This window comes from Serinus canaria, chromosome 2 (assembly GCF_022539315.1).
Source record: "Serinus canaria isolate serCan28SL12 chromosome 2, serCan2020, whole genome shotgun sequence".
Classification (NCBI taxonomy): Eukaryota; Metazoa; Chordata; class Aves; order Passeriformes; family Fringillidae; genus Serinus; species Serinus canaria.
The window spans coordinates 633,128-650,930 of NC_066315.1; the positions used below are offsets into that span (position 1 = coordinate 633,128).

Sequence of the window (17,803 nt, forward strand, 5' to 3'; positions counted from 1 at the left end):
TGCACAGGTGCCAAACGAAGCTGTCCCTGAGCAGGGTCACGGGCAGTGCCAGCTGCTCCCACACCCTCCTGCCCGCCTGGAGGAGCCGCTTTAGTTCTCGCGGTTTTGCCAAGAGGGCACTCCAGGCCCTTGGGAGGAGCTGGCACCTCCCGGGCTTTGCTCTCGGTAACGCCGCTGAGTCCAGGCTGAGTCCAGGCGGCTCTTCCACAGCAGGACAAGGAGTGGGGACTCAGCTTCCTCCCGAGAGGAAGGGGAGGGCGCGGGGAGGGCTGAGCTAAGCCCCGAGGGGTGAACCCGATCTCGTCCCTCCCACGGCTGTTGAACCTCGGCAGGAGGGAGCCCAAACCGGAGAGCAGAGAGAGCCAGACCTGCAGGGCACCGAATGCACCCGGAACACCCCAGCATCCTGGTGCTGGCACTGGGAAGGAGCAAGGGAATTCCAGGGAATGGATCCTGGGGGTCTGGAGGCTCCCCAGCAGCAGCTGGAGCAGAGCTCACCGAGGAGATGTCCCTCAGGTCCCTCTGGGCTGATCCTGTGCTCCCCCAGGTCTCTGGGGAGAGTGACACGGAGCTGGGTGGGCATCCTTGGTCCTGGCACATGGGGACCACCAGCTCCATCCCAGGGCTGGAATTCTGGGAGCAAGACTGGAAGGCTGCTGGCTCAGATGGACACCAGGTTGTTTTTATCAGGCTGCAACTTATAAAGACAGAAAATGAGAGATTTGGGGGAAAAAAAATCCCAATAATCAGCCCTCAGTTTGTCCAGGGAACACCCAAGGGGTGCTGGAAGGGCCCCTGTGCTGTGACCCCAGCAGCATCCTGGGGTTCCTGTGGAAGGGGAAATTCCCAGCACAGGCAGCCAGGTGGGAGCTGCTGCAGGCAAAGGGGGACAGTTCCTGGAGAGGTGGGCAGTGATGGCCCTGGCACGGCCTTGGCACAGCCCTGGCACAGCCCAGCCCTTGGCTGGTCACCCAGAGCCACCATCAGCCCTGTCTGGGGCCCGTCTCCTCCTGCTGGGATTTGGGGGGATGATCCAGGGTGGGCAATGGGGTCAGCCCTGCACTCGTTCCTGTCAAACCTGCGGAGTGAGAGGAGGAGCTCCCAGCCCTGCAGTTCCCTCCAGTGGAAGTTTCCTGTGACAGAGGCACCGGGATGAATCAGCAGCGAGGGGACAACGAGCACTGAGCCACCTCAAACTCTCCACGAGCCCCAGGGTGCATTTTGGGCTTTAAATCGGCCAGAAAAGGACAAAAATGCAGCTTTTCACACATCTGGGGCGGAGTTGGTATCGGAGGCAGGACAGGGGAGGTTGAGGGTGTTTTAGGGATGGACAAAGGCTGTGCAGTGCCTGCTCTGCTCCACAGCGGTGCAGAGAGCAATCCCTGCGATCACCTCTCCCTTCCCCCAGGATCCGATTACCGGATGAAGATCCAAACCCCTCCCAGCTGCACCGGCAGGAGGGACAGGGAATTTTCTGGAGCAGGCAGAAGAGCTCACCCTGAGCAGGTAATTCCCTTTGTCCTAAGGACATCTGGGATTGAAGTGACCCCAAAAGAGGTTTTGGAGCAGACACTCAGCCAGCTCAGAGCCCTGTCCAACCCCCTTCAGCCACTGCACCTGTACCAGGAAACAGAACAGCCACAAATTCACCCCCTCATCCCAGTCCCTGCTCCAGCAGCAGGAGCAGCCCCAGCCCAGCTGTGGGGATCCAACACCCCAGGATGGTTTGGGTTGGACTGGAGGGACCTCAGAGCCCATCCAGTGCCACCCCTGCCATGGCAGGGACACTTCCACTGTCCCAGGTGCTCCAAGCCCTGTCCAACCTGGCCTTGGGCACTGCCAGGGATCCAGGGGTAGCCACAGCTGCTCTGGGAATTCCATCCCAGCCAGGAATTCCCAATTCCCAATCTCCCATCCATCCCTGCCCTCTGGCAGTGGGAGCCATTCCCTGTGTCCTGTCCCTCCATCCCTTGTCCCCAGTCCCTCTCCAGCTCTCCTGGAGCCCCTTCAGGCCCTGGCAGGGCTCTGAGCTCTCCCTGGAGCCTTCTCCTCTCCAGGGGAACATTCCCAGCTCTCCCAGCCTGGCTCCAGCCCTGCAGCAGCTCCAGGTCCCTGTGCTGTTGGCTCAGGGGCAGCTCTGCAGGGGGGTCTCACCTGAGGGGCAGAATCCCCAATTCCTGCTGCCCAGGCTGGGATCAGCCCAGGCACAGGGGGGTCTCTGGCCACTCCCTCAGCCACCAGCATTCCCAAACTGGGATCCCACAGCCCATCCATGGGATCCCAAAGCCTGTCCATTCCTCTCTGCCCAGCCCGGCCTCAGCAGCTGCTGCCACCATGAAGATTTGAAGTCTGTAAAAAGAAAACTCCCACAACTGACATTTATGATTTACCAGTTTCTGTGCATCCCTCAGGAAAATGATCTTCAGGATGAGAGGAGGAGAAATGACCATTGCTGGGACAAGCCTTGCTGGAATGCAAAGATCCAAGGGCTCCTTCCCTTCCCTTCCTGTCCTGAGCAGGAGCAGCTCCGAGGAGCCCTCAAGAGGATGTCCAGCAGGAGACCCCCAGCCTGTCCAAGGAGAATTCCCAGCTGGGAATGTGGCTTTCATGGCATGTCCTGAACCTGGGGACACAGCTCTATCCCTGGGCTTCTCCTTCCTAGGGAATGAAGGACTGTGGGCAGTAGGGGTGCCTGGAATGGAGGAGGTGCCACTGCCGAGGCAGAGGCTCCCACTGGGAATGGCTGGAATATCATCCAGACTGGATTCTGGTTTCAGCTCAATCAACACCACAGACCCTGCTGGAGCCTGAGGAGCCCGGAGGGAGCACAGGGCACTGAACCTGGCAGAGCAGCTGGGTGGGACAGCAGTGGGACAAGGCCTCCCCCAGCCCCATCAGAGCTGTGATCCAAGTGGGAAGCAGGACCCCAACACCAGGGCTGGGGGCTGCTCTGCTGCAGCCACTCCCTGGGCTCTGGAACCTGACAGGACCTGTCCCCCCAGCACAGTGCCAGTCTGGGAAGGGTCTGCACTTCCCCTGTGCCTTCCCTGCCTCCCCCAAGCTCAGGTTTTGTGTTTGCTCCTCTGGAGTTCACACCCAGCCCCAAAACAGCCCAATTCCCACACAGCAACAATTCCCAGCTCTTCCCACACACAAAGGCAAAGGAGACTTCACAAACTCCACAGGCTTTGTACAAAAACCGCTTTTTTTTGCTTTTATTTCACAAAATTGGGTGGCTGCTGCAGGAATCAAACCGGCCCTATACAGAGATCAGGTGAAAAAGTGGGCACAGGGATCATTTATACAGAAACAAAACAGAGTCCAGGACCCAGGTCCTCGGCAGGGTCAGCACTAGGACAGTAAAAAATAGTCTCCACCTGGATCCTGGGACCTGCTCATGCTAAAAACAACCTGAGGTTACTCTAAACTGGACTAAGGGCTGCACCAGAAATCCCACGCTCACCCCAAAGAGCCTGGAGGGGAAGGAAGCCTTGGGAAGGGGAATGGGAAGGCCCCGGCCGCTCTCTGTGCTGGAAGACCTGGCAAAGCCTGAAGTTTTAAATGCTGGAAGCAGCTCTGGAGGTTCCAGAGTCTTTGGGAGCCTCTCTCCAGCCCAACCTGGACAAAAGCCACCCCTGAGGTCAAGGAGCAGCGTCCAGACCCTCGGCAGGGAAACCCCAAACGCTCCTGGGCCAGGAGGAGGGCAGAGAACCCGAACCACAGGCAGAAAAGGACTTTTTGCAGGACTTTTCCCCAAGTTTTGGCAGCCTGGAGGTGTGCAGCAGCAGCAGCAGCTCTGGAGTGCTCCCAGACCTGCCTGCTCCCCTCCCCACCCCTCCAGCTGCACTGGGGGTGACAGGAGCTGTCCCAGCTGCCACCCTGGCCGTCCAGAGGTAGTTCTGGCATTCCCATCCCAGCCATCCCAACCCAATCCCAAATTCTAGCACTTCTTCGCTACCTACTTTAATTTTTTTTGTTTGTTTTCTTCATTTTAAAAAGTACAAAGTATATGCTCCAAAAAGAGGGACTAAAAATGGGGGGGGGGTTTATTCCTCAGTTGGCTACTGCACCAAACTACTCAGGGAAGGTCCAACTACCACCTCCAAAGGCAAAGGAAAGGTAAAAACTGGAGCGAGAGAACTCCTACCATTGAGTGGTTTTATTCTGATTGATTCACTCCTGGTTTCACTGCCACAGATCAATATTTCCTGTAATAAGTTAGAGGCAGCTCTGGCTGCAGCCACCAGCAATCCCTGCGGGCAGGGCTGCCGGGCTGTGCCCCTGCTCTGCCCCAAGCTCTGGTTTGGCCTCTCCTCTGGGTGCTTCGCTGTGCCCAGACCCAGGAACACCCAATGCCCCCGGGGTGGGCACGTCCTACAGCTCTGCTCCTGCCCTAAGACCTGCACCCCTCCACCCTTCGGGAGAAGCCCGAGCTCAAAGCACCAAGAGGAAGGAAACCAGCGTGGAGCTGTGCAAGGCAAGCAGGCCAAGGGGTGAAGGGCTCCCCAGCAGCAGCGTGGAGGCACTGCTGGCACCCCTGCCTGCAGCTCTCCCCAGGGAACGCCGCCGTGCCAGCCGTGCCAAGCACCCCCACGGCGGAGAGGAGGGGACACCTCCCCAGGGAACAGAAGGGAACTGAGGAATTCTCTTTTGGTCACCACTACGCTGCTGTGGAAGCTCCTTCCTCCTTCCTGGGCTGCCTAGGGAGCGGCTGAGGCCGGCGGGGCTCCGGCCGGGGGTGGGGTCACTCCTTCGGCGGGCGGAGCAGGCTGAGCCGGGCCGGGATCTGCGGGGACACAAGGGGACAGTGAGCGACACAGCGGGGACAGAGGGGACAGCAGGGACAGGGAGGGATCTGCGGGGACAGGGGGGACAGCAGGGGGACAGGGAGAGATCTGCGGGGACACAACAGGACAGCAGGGACAGGGAGGGACAGCAGGGACAGGGGGGACAGGGAGGGATCTGCGGGGACACAAGGGGACAGTGAGCGACACAGCGGGGACAGAGGGGACAGCAGGGACAGGGAGGGATCTGCGGGGACACAACGGGACAGTGAGGGACACAGGGGGGACAGAGAGGACAGCAGGGACACGGGGGGGATCTGCGGGGACAGGGGGGACAGCAGGGGGACAGGGAGAGATCTGCGGGGACACAACGGGACAGCAGGACAGGAGGGATCTGCGGGGACACAGCGGGACAGCAGGGGGACAGGGAGAGATCTGCGGGGACACAACGGGACAGCAGGGACAGGGAGGGACAGCAGGGACAGGGAGGGATCTGCGGGGACACAGCGGGGACACAGGGGGGACAGAGAGGGGACAGTGGAGGACAGCAGGGGGGGCTGGACACAGAGAAGGGACACCACGCCCGTGTGTCTCCAGACCACGGGACAGACAGTCTGTCCGAGGGAGTTCCTGCAGCCAGGACCCAGGAGCAGCACCATGGCAGCTCCTGAAGCTCTGCTGCACCTTTAGTTTGCTTTTCCACCACCCAGCACTGCATGGGCTCCGTGAAAGAGGAAAAAAATTCCTGTATTTTTATGGACAAGATGCTGGGGATGCAGCTCAGCAGCTGGCAAATCATGCCAAGCAAGTTCCAGAGCTGGAATTGGCACCTCTCACCTCCCAGCTCGGTGCTGGAGCCCAAATTACAGCTCTGCTCTGTGTAAAACAGATGGAACAATAGGCCTGGTATCAGCAGAGGCTGCTCCTCCCTCGGAAGGATGGATGTAGGTTGGAGCAGAGGAATGCAGAGCAGGAGGGAAGGAAGGGGGGACACAGAGGGGCAGCCTCGTGCCCAGAGAGGAGATGCTAATGGAACATGACTGACTTGTTTAGCAGGGGAGGAAAAAAGGAGAAATTAAGAGAAGGGGAGAGCGCAAACAGGAATACAACCTGACACAAGAGATTCCCAGCGGTAAAGGCTCGGGGAAAAGGATGGAAAAGAAAGGCTGGGGAGCAGAGGAACAGGAGCAGTGCCCAACCAGAAATAGCACAGAGCTCTCCTGCTGGGGCTGGGAATGCCCGTGAGTCACAGCTCACAGCAGCTCCGGCTCCTGAAGCCAAAATCAAAAGGGCTTTTCCCAGTTATTTTTTTGGGAGAGGTACTACAAGTGATGGCAATTCCTGCTCGTCTGGTGAGAGCCACACCGAGCGTTCTGGGGGTGAGGATTCCTGAGCAGCAGCTGGGCCAGGCTGCAATTAATAATGGCAAATTTATTGAGGAATTCCTGATGGAGAACTCCCCAGTCATCCCTCCCTGTGCCAGCTTGTCTTCTGCCTTCTGGGCTTGGCCACACTCTCACACTCATCCAAGCAACTCCCACACCACGGCTCCTGATCCAGCTGCTTTTTTGGCTGCCATAAATCAACCTCATTTTTGGAGGTACAGATTTTATACTGGGAATGTTCTTAACATGGTTTATCCTCTCCTTTTTCCTAATCATGATTTCCATGCTCCAGTTCCAGGGTGCCAAGTTTGCAGTATGGAATTATTGAACTGGATCCTACTCTGACCTCCACTATTTAGAAATTACAGTTAATTCCTGACCCTCCACTAAAGTCAGGAGAGGCTTTTGATCATCACCACCAAGCCTCTGTATGGTTATAAATAAAATAAGGGCTGTTATAAATAAAATAAAGGACAATGGGATGTGTTGGGATGCCCAGAGGGCTGAGGAGCACTTAAAGCTTCCAGCACATCCCTGGCAGCACTCTGGGGCTGGCAGTGTGCACAGATCCCACTATTCCCCAGGAAGCAGGAGGTTTGCAGGGCAGGGGAGCCCAGAGTGCTCAGATCCCACTATTCCCCAGGAAGCAGGGTTTGCAGGGCAGGGGAGCCCAGGGCTGTCCCAGAGTGCTCAGATCCCACTATTCCCCAGGAAGCAGGAGGTTTGCAGGGTAGGGGAGCCCAGGGCTACCCCAGAGTGCTCAGATCCCACTATTCCCCCAGCAAGCAGGGTTTGCAGGGCAGGGGAGCCCAAAGTGCTCAGATCCCACTATTCCCCAGGAAGCAGGAGGTTTGCAGGGCAGGGGAGCCCAGGGCTATCAGGGCTATCCCTGCCAGGCTGTACTCACACATCCCGTTGGGGGCAGCCAGCGGCACACGTGGCCCCAGAAGGTTCCCGGCCATCGGGGCCATCCCGGGCGGGGCCGCCCCGCCCCCGCCGTGGATGCTGCCCGGCATCATCCGGCCTGGCATGGGCTGGCCCGGCAGCAGGGAGCCGGGCAGCTGGCCTGCAGGGAGGGACAGACAGACACGCTGAGAGGCTGGGCAGGGACAGAGAGCAGGGCTGTGCCCCCAGCCCTGGCACTGCCCTGCGGCACTGGCGGCTCCATACCCCCAGCACACCCCCAGGAAACCCTTCTGACCCCCAGCACAGCCCCAGGGGCACCTGGAACCTCTCCACCAGGGCACAGTGGGGGACAGCAAGGCAGAGCCAGTGCTGGCACTGCAGGCAGGAAGGGCATCCGTGGTACCCAGGTGCTGGGCAGCAAATGCAGTAACGAGGCATCAGAGGAAGAGCCCTGATGGGAAGGAGCAGCCACGAAGGCTCAAGGATTAATTTGGTGGGAGAACTGAAATCATACAGTTGAAACTGGGCTGCACAGCAATTCCTGCTATGATTCCCTGCTTTGCTGTGAGGGAGGATTGCAAGGCTCTGCCTCACAAGCCAGCTCTGTGGGAGACCTCCCTGTTCCCAGTGCAACACCCGGCCCCAGGCACCCCCAGCTCAGGGCTGATGCTTTAAAACCTCATTTGAGGGATGGTTTGGCACAATCCAATTCCATTTCCTTCATCACACTTCCATGGAGGGACAGGATTTCAATGAGACAGGGATGGAAACAGCTCCTGCCCCCTAACCCCAGGCAAGGGGGGAAGGACCTGAGAGCCAAAGGGGCTCCAGGAGAGCTGGACAGGGACTTGGGACATGGGACAAGACGCAGGGAATGGCTTCTCACTGCCAGAGGAATGGGATATTGGGAAACTCATCCAGTTCCAAGCTCCCAAAGACTCTGAGGCTTTGGAGCAGAAGGAGATATTCACAGCTACAAGGAGTGTCACTCACTGGCAAAATTAAGGCTGATCAGGAAATAAAAATATAAAAACTGGAACAATATAGCTGTGTTTGAGAGGGCCAGGAAAGGTGGGAACTGAGAAATTCCCAGCCTGGGAGCTGCCACCTGACAGCAGCCTCAATAATTTGGCCATCCCTGAACACCACAGGCCTACGAGAGCCCCTCTCACTAATGAAGTGATTAATATTAAAATCCCTCTTCTGAAACACCTGAAGCTGAATCAGACTTTACTACACACTGAGTGGCTCCAGTGAAACTCCAGCACTGGGCAAGAATTCCCTCAGGGAAAGGCTGCCAAACCCACAGGGACGTGAAGACTCAAGGATGTTTTATATGCAAATCAACCCCAGCTGAGCTAAAACCACCACTGAACTGCAACTAAATCTACTCTACAAAGTGGCTTTTCTTCATAAATGCAAAGTGTGCCCCTGCATCCCTGGCAGTGCCCAAGGCCAGGCTGGACACTTGGAGCAGCCTGGGACAGTGGGAGGTGTCCCTGCCACCACAGGGGTGGCACTGGATGATCCTTAAGGTCCCTTCCAGCCCAAATCAACTCCAAATGTCCCAGCAATGCTCTCTGGGAAGCTCCCTCCTCCCTGGGCCATGGAGTGTCCTGAGCTTTTTTCCCTGTTCAACCCTGGAGGTTTAAAGCCAAGCAGCTGAAGTTGTGCATAAGCTGAGAAGCTCCCCTGCCCATTTTCCCCTTTCTGACACAGGATGCACCATTTCTGTCTCAAAATGAGCTCAGGGAGCTGGCAGAGGAACAAGGCCATCCCATCCCAGCTCCAAAACACCCAACTGAGAGCAGCCAGGCACTGACCCCATCCTGAGTGGGGCTGACCAAGGGGAAATCACTGCTGCCACCACAGCACAACCACAGCCCTGCTTCCACTGAGATGTTTTCTTTTTTTCCAAGAGAAAGCGCTCCAAGACAGCGGCTCAAGCAGAAAATGTGCAAGTGTGACCTACATAGCGGGGAGAGCTTAGGAGCAGCAGCTGCAGGAAGAGATGCAGCCCAAAGGTTCAGCACAACGAGACTGAAGTGACTGAAACCCCTGACACAGAGGGGCAGGGCAGGCTCACCTTCCCCTGCTGCCAGTGCAGCTCCACAGCCCAGGGCAACGGGCAGGATCTGCCTTCAGAGGCTCTCCAAGGTATTTAACTCCATTAAAAAGCCTCTCCCTCTATTAAATCAGCACTTGAGGAGCACTGGGCTGATAAGCAGCCAGAGGGGTTTTGTTTTGATGCATGAGGCTTGGAGCTGGTCCAAATCCTCCAGCACCTCTCCCTGCCCAGCCAGTGCAGGGAAAACCTGTGGGCACAGCCAGGGCTCCGTGCAGGCTGGCCTTGGGTGGGCAGGGTTTGGGAGGGCATGGAGCAGCCTGGCTGACCCCCTGCTCTGCTGCTGAGGAGCTGCCTCCCAGCCCTGACACAGGAGAGGCAGAGAACAGCTCCAGGGAATGCCTGCTGGCAGCCCAAGGTGTGCTCCTTCCCACTGGGAACAGCTTTCACAGCCCCTGGGAATCCTGGAATGGTTTGGGTTGCAAGGGACCCTAAAGCTCATTCTCATCCCAGCCCTGCCATGGGCAGGGATATTCCAACAGCAAATCCACCCTTCCCTCCCCCTCCCCAGCCAAGCAGTGTGAATAATAAACCACAACAACTCATTTAGCCTGGTGTCTGGGGAAGGAGAGGCAGAGTTTCCACTTCACTGGCACCCAGCATTTCTGTTCCTGCCCCTCCCTCCAGAGCCCTCCCGGGCCAGGGCTGGCCCTGCTCAGGGCACCATTCCCAGGGACACCATTCCCAGCCCCCCTGGGGCACCATTCCCAGGGGCACCATTCCCTGGGGCACCATTCCCAGCCCCCCTGGGGCACCATTCCCAGCCTCTCTGGAGGCACACAGGAGACACAGGAGCATCTCTGGGGAGCTGTTGCTGTCCCCCTCCCGAGGAAGGGATCCCCACCACACCCTCCCGAGGAAGGGATCCCCACCACACCCTCCCGAGGAAGGGATCCCCACCACACCCTCCTGAGGAAGGGATCCCCACCACACCCTCCTGAGGAAGGGATCCCCCACCAAACAGCCCAGGGAGAGCTCAGCCCTCGGGAGGGGAGGGCAGCACAGTGCTGGTCCCTCCAGAGGAGCTGCTGTCCTGGGGTCACTCTGACTGACTGCTTGAGTCCAGGAATCCTTAATGTACCAGATATTTACTGCTCCTGTTCACTACTCCAGCCCCAAAGAGCCACAGTGCAGCAGAGGGAGCCCAAGGTGGTGTTCACCACCCTGACAGCTCCACTCCCAAATTACACCCTGCTCACAAGGCCATGGATCAGCTCCAGCCCCTTCCACCACCCCTGACTTGGATCTCCTTTCACCCCACTGCTCCCTGCACCTCCCCAGCAAGCTCTGCACATCTGATGGAGAAACAGGAAGCACTGACAGCTGACAGGGAATATTTACCTAAAGGAAGTGAACTCAAAATCCTTTTCTGTACCCAAAAAGCTCCCTGGAATCATCACCAGTCCAATAAGGAAGCAAATAGCATCCAGCAACTCAGTGTAAACCCACAAATAATGAAATGCTCAGCAGCTGAAAAACCCCAAGCCCAAAATTCCTGACAAAGTCTTTTTTTTTGAGTATTTCAACTATTGACAGAAAATGAGGTAAAATCTATCAGGGAACACGTTATTAAAGTTGCTCATCCAGCTCTGGTGAGAAGTGTATCCTGCCCTCCTCATTCCATTTCTGCCTTAGGTGAGAAACTATTTACCAGCTGAAAATCCCACCTGCAGGAAGAGCTAACAATGACAGCAACTAATTCCCAGCTATCTCTTCCTCCAAGGATTTCCAGAAGTTTCTCCCATTCCACACCATGGGTATCACCAGAACCAGGAGCTCCCATCCCACTGATCACCAGCCCAGAGCTTGAAGAGAAATCAGTGGAGTGCCCAGAGTGGTACCACAGGAAGAAACTGGGAATTTGATTTCCTACTGCAGTGACAAGGTGCAGCTTTTCCCAGTGAAACTGGAACCCAACTTGGTTTTCCTATTCTAAAAGTTTTCATTCCAAAGGGGAATGAAAAGGGCAAAGGGGAGAACAAAATAAGCTCAGGGAAATGAGTTCTGTGGTCCAGCAGAGCCAGACACGGCCATGCCAAGGAGAAGTGGTGACCCTTGGCTGGAGATGTTCTGGAGATGAGCCCAGCACTGGAGATGCTCTCCACCACCACATCCAGACTCACAGCTGAGCCAAAACCCACACTTCTGGGAAAAGCCTCACTTTTAACTTTAGCTAAGAGCTTGACTTTACTGCTTGTGCCCCTGAGCAGGGATTTATCCTCCTCTCTTCCTCTCCAACGCCATCTGAGATCCTTTCCTCCCTCTGCTTCCCACCATCCCTTCAGCTCTTGCTCTGCTCATGCTCTGCTGAGCCCAGGGTGGCACCTCCAGCTGCTGCTGAGCTCAGAACCTGTCAGGAACCCCCAGTGAGCACCAAGGTGAGTGAGGTCTGCACTGAAACCTGGCCAGAATGCAGGAGCTGGGCAGGTACTCCCAGCCCAGCTGCTCCACGGTGCCCCTGGATCACTCTCAGGTTTGGGGGTTTCTCCTCCCCATCCCTGGCAGTGTCCCAGGCCAGGCTGGACACTGGGGCTTGGAGCAGCCTGGGACAGGCAAGGTGTCCCTGCCACGGCAGGGGTGGCACTGGGTGATTTTCAAGGTCCAACCCAAACCATTCCAGGACTCCACAATCTCCTCACACACAGCAGATTCTGGGATCTCCACAAAGGCTGAGGACACTCGGGGGCAGATCCACTGAGAGAACTCACAGGTGTGGGGTGACCAAGCTGCAGTTCAGCAGTTTGCCATTTCCTCTCCATGCTCCCAAGTCAGAATAACTCTACTGTGCAGCCAAGGAGCTTTGGCACCCCTGGGCTTGCCAGGATTCCTAACAAACTTCCTCTGATGAACCCAAGGCAATGAGCCTCCTCTGCTCCCTAGGCAAGATCAGCTGGGCTGTGGCTGGACACACAGAGGGGTTTGCTCCAAACCTAGAGTGGGCCTCAAGCTCTTCCCTTTACAAGAGCATCAAAGCAGAGAACTGTCAGAGGTGAGAGCAGATCCTGGTCCTGGGGAATGAGACAGCTCTGGATGCTGCTGGGAGCCAGGAGAGCTGAGCCTCAGCCAGGGGAGGTGCTGCTGGGAAAGGCAATCTATTGAGCAGCTTTGATCAAACCTGGAAGAGGGATGTTGTGACTAATGAACAGAGCACATTCCCTGTGCCTGGAGGGCTGTGAGGGGCTGCAGGAACAGGGCTGTGTGAGCCAGGGGAGTTCTCAGCCCCTGTGAGCAAACACAGCAATGCTTTAACCCTGTCCCAGTGCCAGTCTCCACAGCAGCGTGGGAGGGACAGCTGAGCATGGATGTGCCAGGTTCCCTCCTTTCCTCTGTTCTCATTTGCCACTTGTCCCTTCCCAGGTTATTCCTTCATATGAGCAGCCCTGAGCTGTGCACACCCCACAGAGACTCAGATGTTAAATCTGAGTCTAAAACTACACCCTGTTTTATCACACTCCCAATCTAATTCCAGCAAAAACCACACCAGCCCCCTAACAGTCCCAGGGATTTTTGTCCACCCAGGAACTCCCTGAGCCCTAAAAGCAGAGTGAGCCTGAGCCCCACCAGACACCTCTTCCCTCCCTGCCCAGCACCAGAACTCTGCACTGCTGAGGGAACCCACTCTGACTGCTCTGCAGATCCACTTGGATTTGAGCCTTCCCATTTTCCTGCTCACCTGCAGATCCTGCTCTTTTCCTGGGCCCTTCTGCTCTCTCCCAAACCAAACACTTTTTGTCTCAAGAGGAAAACCCAAGTTCCTGCAGCTTCTTGTTGCCATGTTCTATGTGGATTATGACACCCAAACTTTGCAGCTTCTTCAGCAGCTGCCTATGAAAATTCTTCCCAAATATTTTTGGCTAATAACTGATCAGGTTTTCTTCTGGAGCAGGTTTTGGTCAAGCTCCTCCTTGGCTGTATCCAGTCCCACAGCCAGGTTCCCACGTGCCAGGCACTGTTATTTGATTTTAAATTACCATTTCAACAACCTTTAGCAAGTAAAAGCTGCCAATTCCCATCACCACCTGATCAGCCTGTGGAATCAGGAGTACCCACCCTTGGAGACAGCCAGCCCTCAGCAGGACAAGTGCCCTGCCAGCAGGAGAGGCTGCACTGGAGACTTCCAGGTGACCCCTCTGACCAACAGAGTCCTGTGACCCTCCCCTGGCACCAAACAATGCAGGAGGACACAGGAACCTCTCACAGTCAGGTCTGCTGCCAAGGAAGGTCCTTGAGGAGCTTCCTGCCCCTGCTGCTCCTCCCAGTCCTTTCCCTTAATTTCTGCACATTTGGTGTGCCATGAACTGGAGAACTGGAGGAGTGATTGTTTTTGAAGGAGCATCTGCTCAGATCACCCATTATAAAACAAGTCTAAGGAAATACAAATAACCTAAAAACATCTGCAAGTGCTTTGGCAGCTCCATATTTCACTTTAGAGCTTGACTGTCCCAGGCAGGGGACTCCCAGCCCTGCTGGACAATCTGCTCTGGGGCTGATGAGCCCCCCAAGGAAGGAGGTGTTTTCCTGTGGCTGGAAGGAATTTCTGCTGCTGGTGCCCACTGCTCCCACCCTGGCACTCCCCCCCTCCTGATTTTTGGGGTTCCCCCCCTCCATAAGACACCTCCTCCCCACATCTGGGGTGGGAGCTCCTCAATGAGGCTGCAGAACGTGCAGAGCTCATCTTGGCAGCAAGCTGTGTCTGACAGTGGCACCACCATAAACCAGTAACCCAGAGCAGCAGGGCCCCCTGGGCACCCCCCCTGGCAGCCCCTCTCCCCCTGGCACACTCCTCAGGGCAGCAATTCCCTGCTCCCAGCTCTTACCTGGCTGAGGTGGGTGAGGAGGTGGCATCTGGTGGTGCATCATGGGGTAGGGTGGGGGCTGCTGGTGGGGCAGCAGCCCTGGGTGTGCTGGTGCCCCCAGGGGGTTGATGCCAGGCCCGCTGGGGTGCTGGTGGGGCTGCTGGGGGTTCTGGCTGTGCTGCTGCTCCATTTGCTGGCGAGCCCTTAACTCGGCGTACTTGAGCTGCTCCATGTGGAAGTTCTGCCTCTCTGTCAGCAGCTGCTGCCTCTGCTGCTCCAGCTGTGCCAGGACAGAAGGACAGAGGTCAGTTAGCAATGGTGCATTTCAAACTGCTCCTGCCTCTGCTGCTCCAGCTGTGCCAGGACAGAAGGACAGAGGTCAGTTAGCAATGGTGCATTTCAAACTGCTCCTGCCTCTGCTGCTCCAGCTGTGCCAGGACAGAAGGACAGGGGTCAGTTAGCATGGTGCATTTCAACTGCTCCTGCCTCTGCTGCTCCAGCTGTGCCAGGACAGAAGGACAGAGGTCAGTTAGCAATGGTGCATTTCAACTGCTCCTGCCTCTGCTGCTCCAGCTGTGCCAGGACAGAAGGACAGAGGTCAGTTAGCAATGGTGCATTTCAAACTGCTCCTGCCTCTGCTGCTCCAGCTGTGCCAGGACAGAAGGACAGAGGTCAGTTAGCAATGGTGCATTTCCAACTGTGCTCCTGCCCATCAGTGGGTTGGGCTGGAAGAAGCCTCTCATCCCAACCCCACCAAACCCAAAAGGAACTGCTGTCCTGTGGATCATCCTGTGGATTTTTGCAGCAGGTTCTGGGAAAGGCTCTGGAACTTTTCTAGCTGGGACACATGAACTCACCTTGTCCTGTCCTAAAACCTCTCAGCAGCACAGCTCGTTACTCACTGAGCTCTGCACTGAGAACTCAGCCCTAGCACAGCTCTGGAAGAAACTGGGGGTTTTCCTCTCCATCTTCTGCATGTTGGGATGAGGGAGAACAGGACTCTCAGGGGATTTTCTAGGTGAGCCTGAAGCAGAAGGTGTGTGCAGCTGCAGGAGCTCAGGGATCACAGGCAGGATCCTTCTCCATCCTGAGTGCAGGAATTGGATGCCACAGCAGCCAGACACTTATTTGCACTATTAAGAGCTATATGTAAAAAACCTCATGCCATTTAGGCCAATTAACATCAAACAGGCCACTCTGATTAATTATGAAGCCATGCAGAGAGTGAGACCTGGCCTAGGGAAGGTGCCCCTGCTCTGGGTGGAACTGGATGATCCAGAAGATCCTTCCAACCCAAACCAGTCTGAGGCTCCATGAAAGACAAAAAAAGCTACAGAAAGCATTTCCTACCACTGGGCACGTGTCTGAGGGGTCAGGGCTGTGCTGAAGGAAGTGAAGTTTGCCTTATTTCAGGAATATTGAACCATGATTCCCACAGCCCTGCCGGAGCCGGGGCTGCGTGACTGGTGTGCAAATCCTGCAGCAGTGCTTTAAGGTGGGCTCCACCATTCAGCTGAAAAGCAGGTTGCCAAGGAGACTCTCACCTAGCAGGAGTTCTCCAAAAACCCCAAAGCTGCCTCATAGCGGTGCTGGCCGGCTGGCTGCTGACGAGGCAGGCGGGGAGGGGAAGGCACAGAGGCGCCTTTGAGCAGCCCCAGCTGGGCCGAGCTCATGAATTAAACACGAGCCCGGCTCCCGGCCACAATGGCATCATTCACGCTGCCCTGGCTCTTTTCTGCTCTCATCTGCTGAGGGAAGCACCCGATAAATCCACCCCACCGCGGAAATGGGGTGTGTGGGGAAACATTCCCGAGGTGGCAGACAGCTGGGAGAGGAATTCCTGCAAATGACCCCAAACAAAGGCTCAGGCAACACTTTTTTGTTCCTTTGAGACCCTTTTGTGGCCCTGCTTTGCTCTCTTCGCGGCACCCCAGCCCCTTACAGCTTAAAAGAGTCTTTGCAAGGATGCCCAAACAGCAGCCAGTGCCTGAAGATTCACATTGGAGGAGGAAAAGCAGGGAAAACTTCCCTTCTACACAACCCCTGTGCTTGGGATGGGGAAAGGCAGCTGGACAGAGGAAAAATGCCACAGAAAGACAAGTTAGAATGTGAGCTGGTGCTAAAGCTGAGCCAAGCTTAAGCTCGGGCTCTAGTGCAGACCCAAAGCCCTGGTTCTGCAGCAGGCTCTGTCCCACCTGGCACAGCCCCCAGCTGTTCCCCCAGACTGGCACTGAAACAACTTCCACCAATATCACATTTCCCAGTGGGAACTCCACCAGTGACCTGAGCTGCTCTCCCAGCTCAGTCATTCCTGCAGCTGGAATGAGGCAGGACAGGCTGAGAGCCTTCAGCAAGGTCAGCTCTGCCCAGAGCCCCAGGGCTGGGAGGGGCTGGATGTCACCCAGGGCAGGGTCCCCTGGGCTGTGCCAGGTGGGTTTGGGATGTCTCCAGAGAGGAGACTCCAGCCCCCCTGGGCAGCTGCTCCAGGGCTCTGCCCCTCCATGGACAGAGGCTGTTCCTGTGCTGGGCTGGAGCTGCTGGGCTTTGGTTTGTGGCCACTGCTCCTTGTGCTGTCCCTGAGCAGAGTCTGGCACCTTCTCCTGGCACACAGCTGGGAGATTTGTGTGCATTGATGGGATCCCTGGGAGCCCTCCCTCCTCCAGGCTGAGCAGGCCCAGCTCCTGCAGTCCCTGCTCACCAGAGATGCCCCAGAGCCCTGAACATCCCTGTGGCCCCTGCTGGACCCTCTCCTGCAGAGCCTCCCCACAAAAGCCCACTCAGGAAACCAGCTGGAATTCAGGGAGGTGGCTCTGGCTGTCACAGCTGACAATGACAACACCCAACAGCCCTTTCTGTGCTGCTGTCAGTCGTGCACCAGGAGGGGCAACTGCAAGCACTTAATGCCACTGACACAACAAATCAGTGTGCCACAGCCTCATCTCCAGCACAGAGCTTCCCTCCAGGGGGAATTTCTCCATGGAAAGGGTGGTCAGGCTTTGGAAGGGGCTGCCCATCCCTGGGGGTGTCCCAGGAACCCCTGGAGGTGGCACTCAGTGCTCTGGGCTGGGGACAAGGTGGGCACTGGGCACAGCTTGGACTCCAAGGGCTGGGAGGGCTTTTCCAGCCTCGGGGATTCAGGAATTCCTCCCTGAACAGAACCAGCAAAGCTTCAGGTGCCATTAGAAATTGTGGGTGGGCCAAGCTCCACCAGCAGCCCCTGGTTTCCCACACTCAGCAGTGGCACTGCTGACACTGCTCAGCTCCAGCACAATGAAATAAATGTGTTTTGCCTGAGATGTGACACCCTGCAGGCTGCAGCAGCGACTCCTGTCAGCACTCCCAGCCCCTGCTCCCTCCCTGCAAGGAGAGCCAGGGCAGCAGGAATGACAGGCCCAGGGTGCAGTGGCAGCAAGGAGGCTTTGCTGCTTTAATTATTCCACTAAATATCCACAATGACAGGTGAAAAGAGCGAGTTTAACCACCAGGAAGCCAAGGGGAAAATCTGTATGCACATTTTTAAAAAGGGAAATGTCATATGCCTCAAAAGGGAGGGGGAAAAAAACCCTCCCTGTCACTAATGGAATATATCCCCCAAAGAAAGAATCTGCAGGGAACCTTTCCAAAAGGGCTGGGTCCATTTCCTGAGCTGCCACTCAAACACAGACTGAAACACTGGAGGATGTGGAGCAACCCAGAAATTCCTGCTGACATCCTGCTCCAAGAGAAGTCCACATCTTGTCAGACTCCATCAGTGTGATGAGGGGAACTCTGGGTTGGAAAAGGCTCTCCATGGAGAGGGTGGCCAGG

At 56.5% G+C, this 17,803-nt stretch overlaps 1 protein-coding gene across 1 annotated transcript in view; it reads right to left on the bottom strand.

Annotated features, from left to right (window-relative positions):
• Window positions 1–3,186: 3,186 nt before the first annotated feature.
• The window catches only part of SMARCC1 (SWI/SNF related, matrix associated, actin dependent regulator of chromatin subfamily c member 1), a 67,168-nt gene continuing 52,551 nt past the window's right edge, over window positions 3,187–17,803 (bottom strand). Inside the window, exons 26-28 of the mRNA XM_050970915.1 lie at window positions 14,018–14,276; window positions 7,077–7,235; window positions 3,187–4,786 (exon numbers count right to left, since the gene is read on the bottom strand). Coding sequence (XP_050826872.1) covers window positions 4,701–4,786; window positions 7,077–7,235; window positions 14,018–14,276 — 504 coding nt within the window. The 3' untranslated portion in view covers window positions 3,187–4,700. The remainder of the gene's footprint in view (window positions 4,787–7,076; window positions 7,236–14,017; window positions 14,277–17,803) is intronic.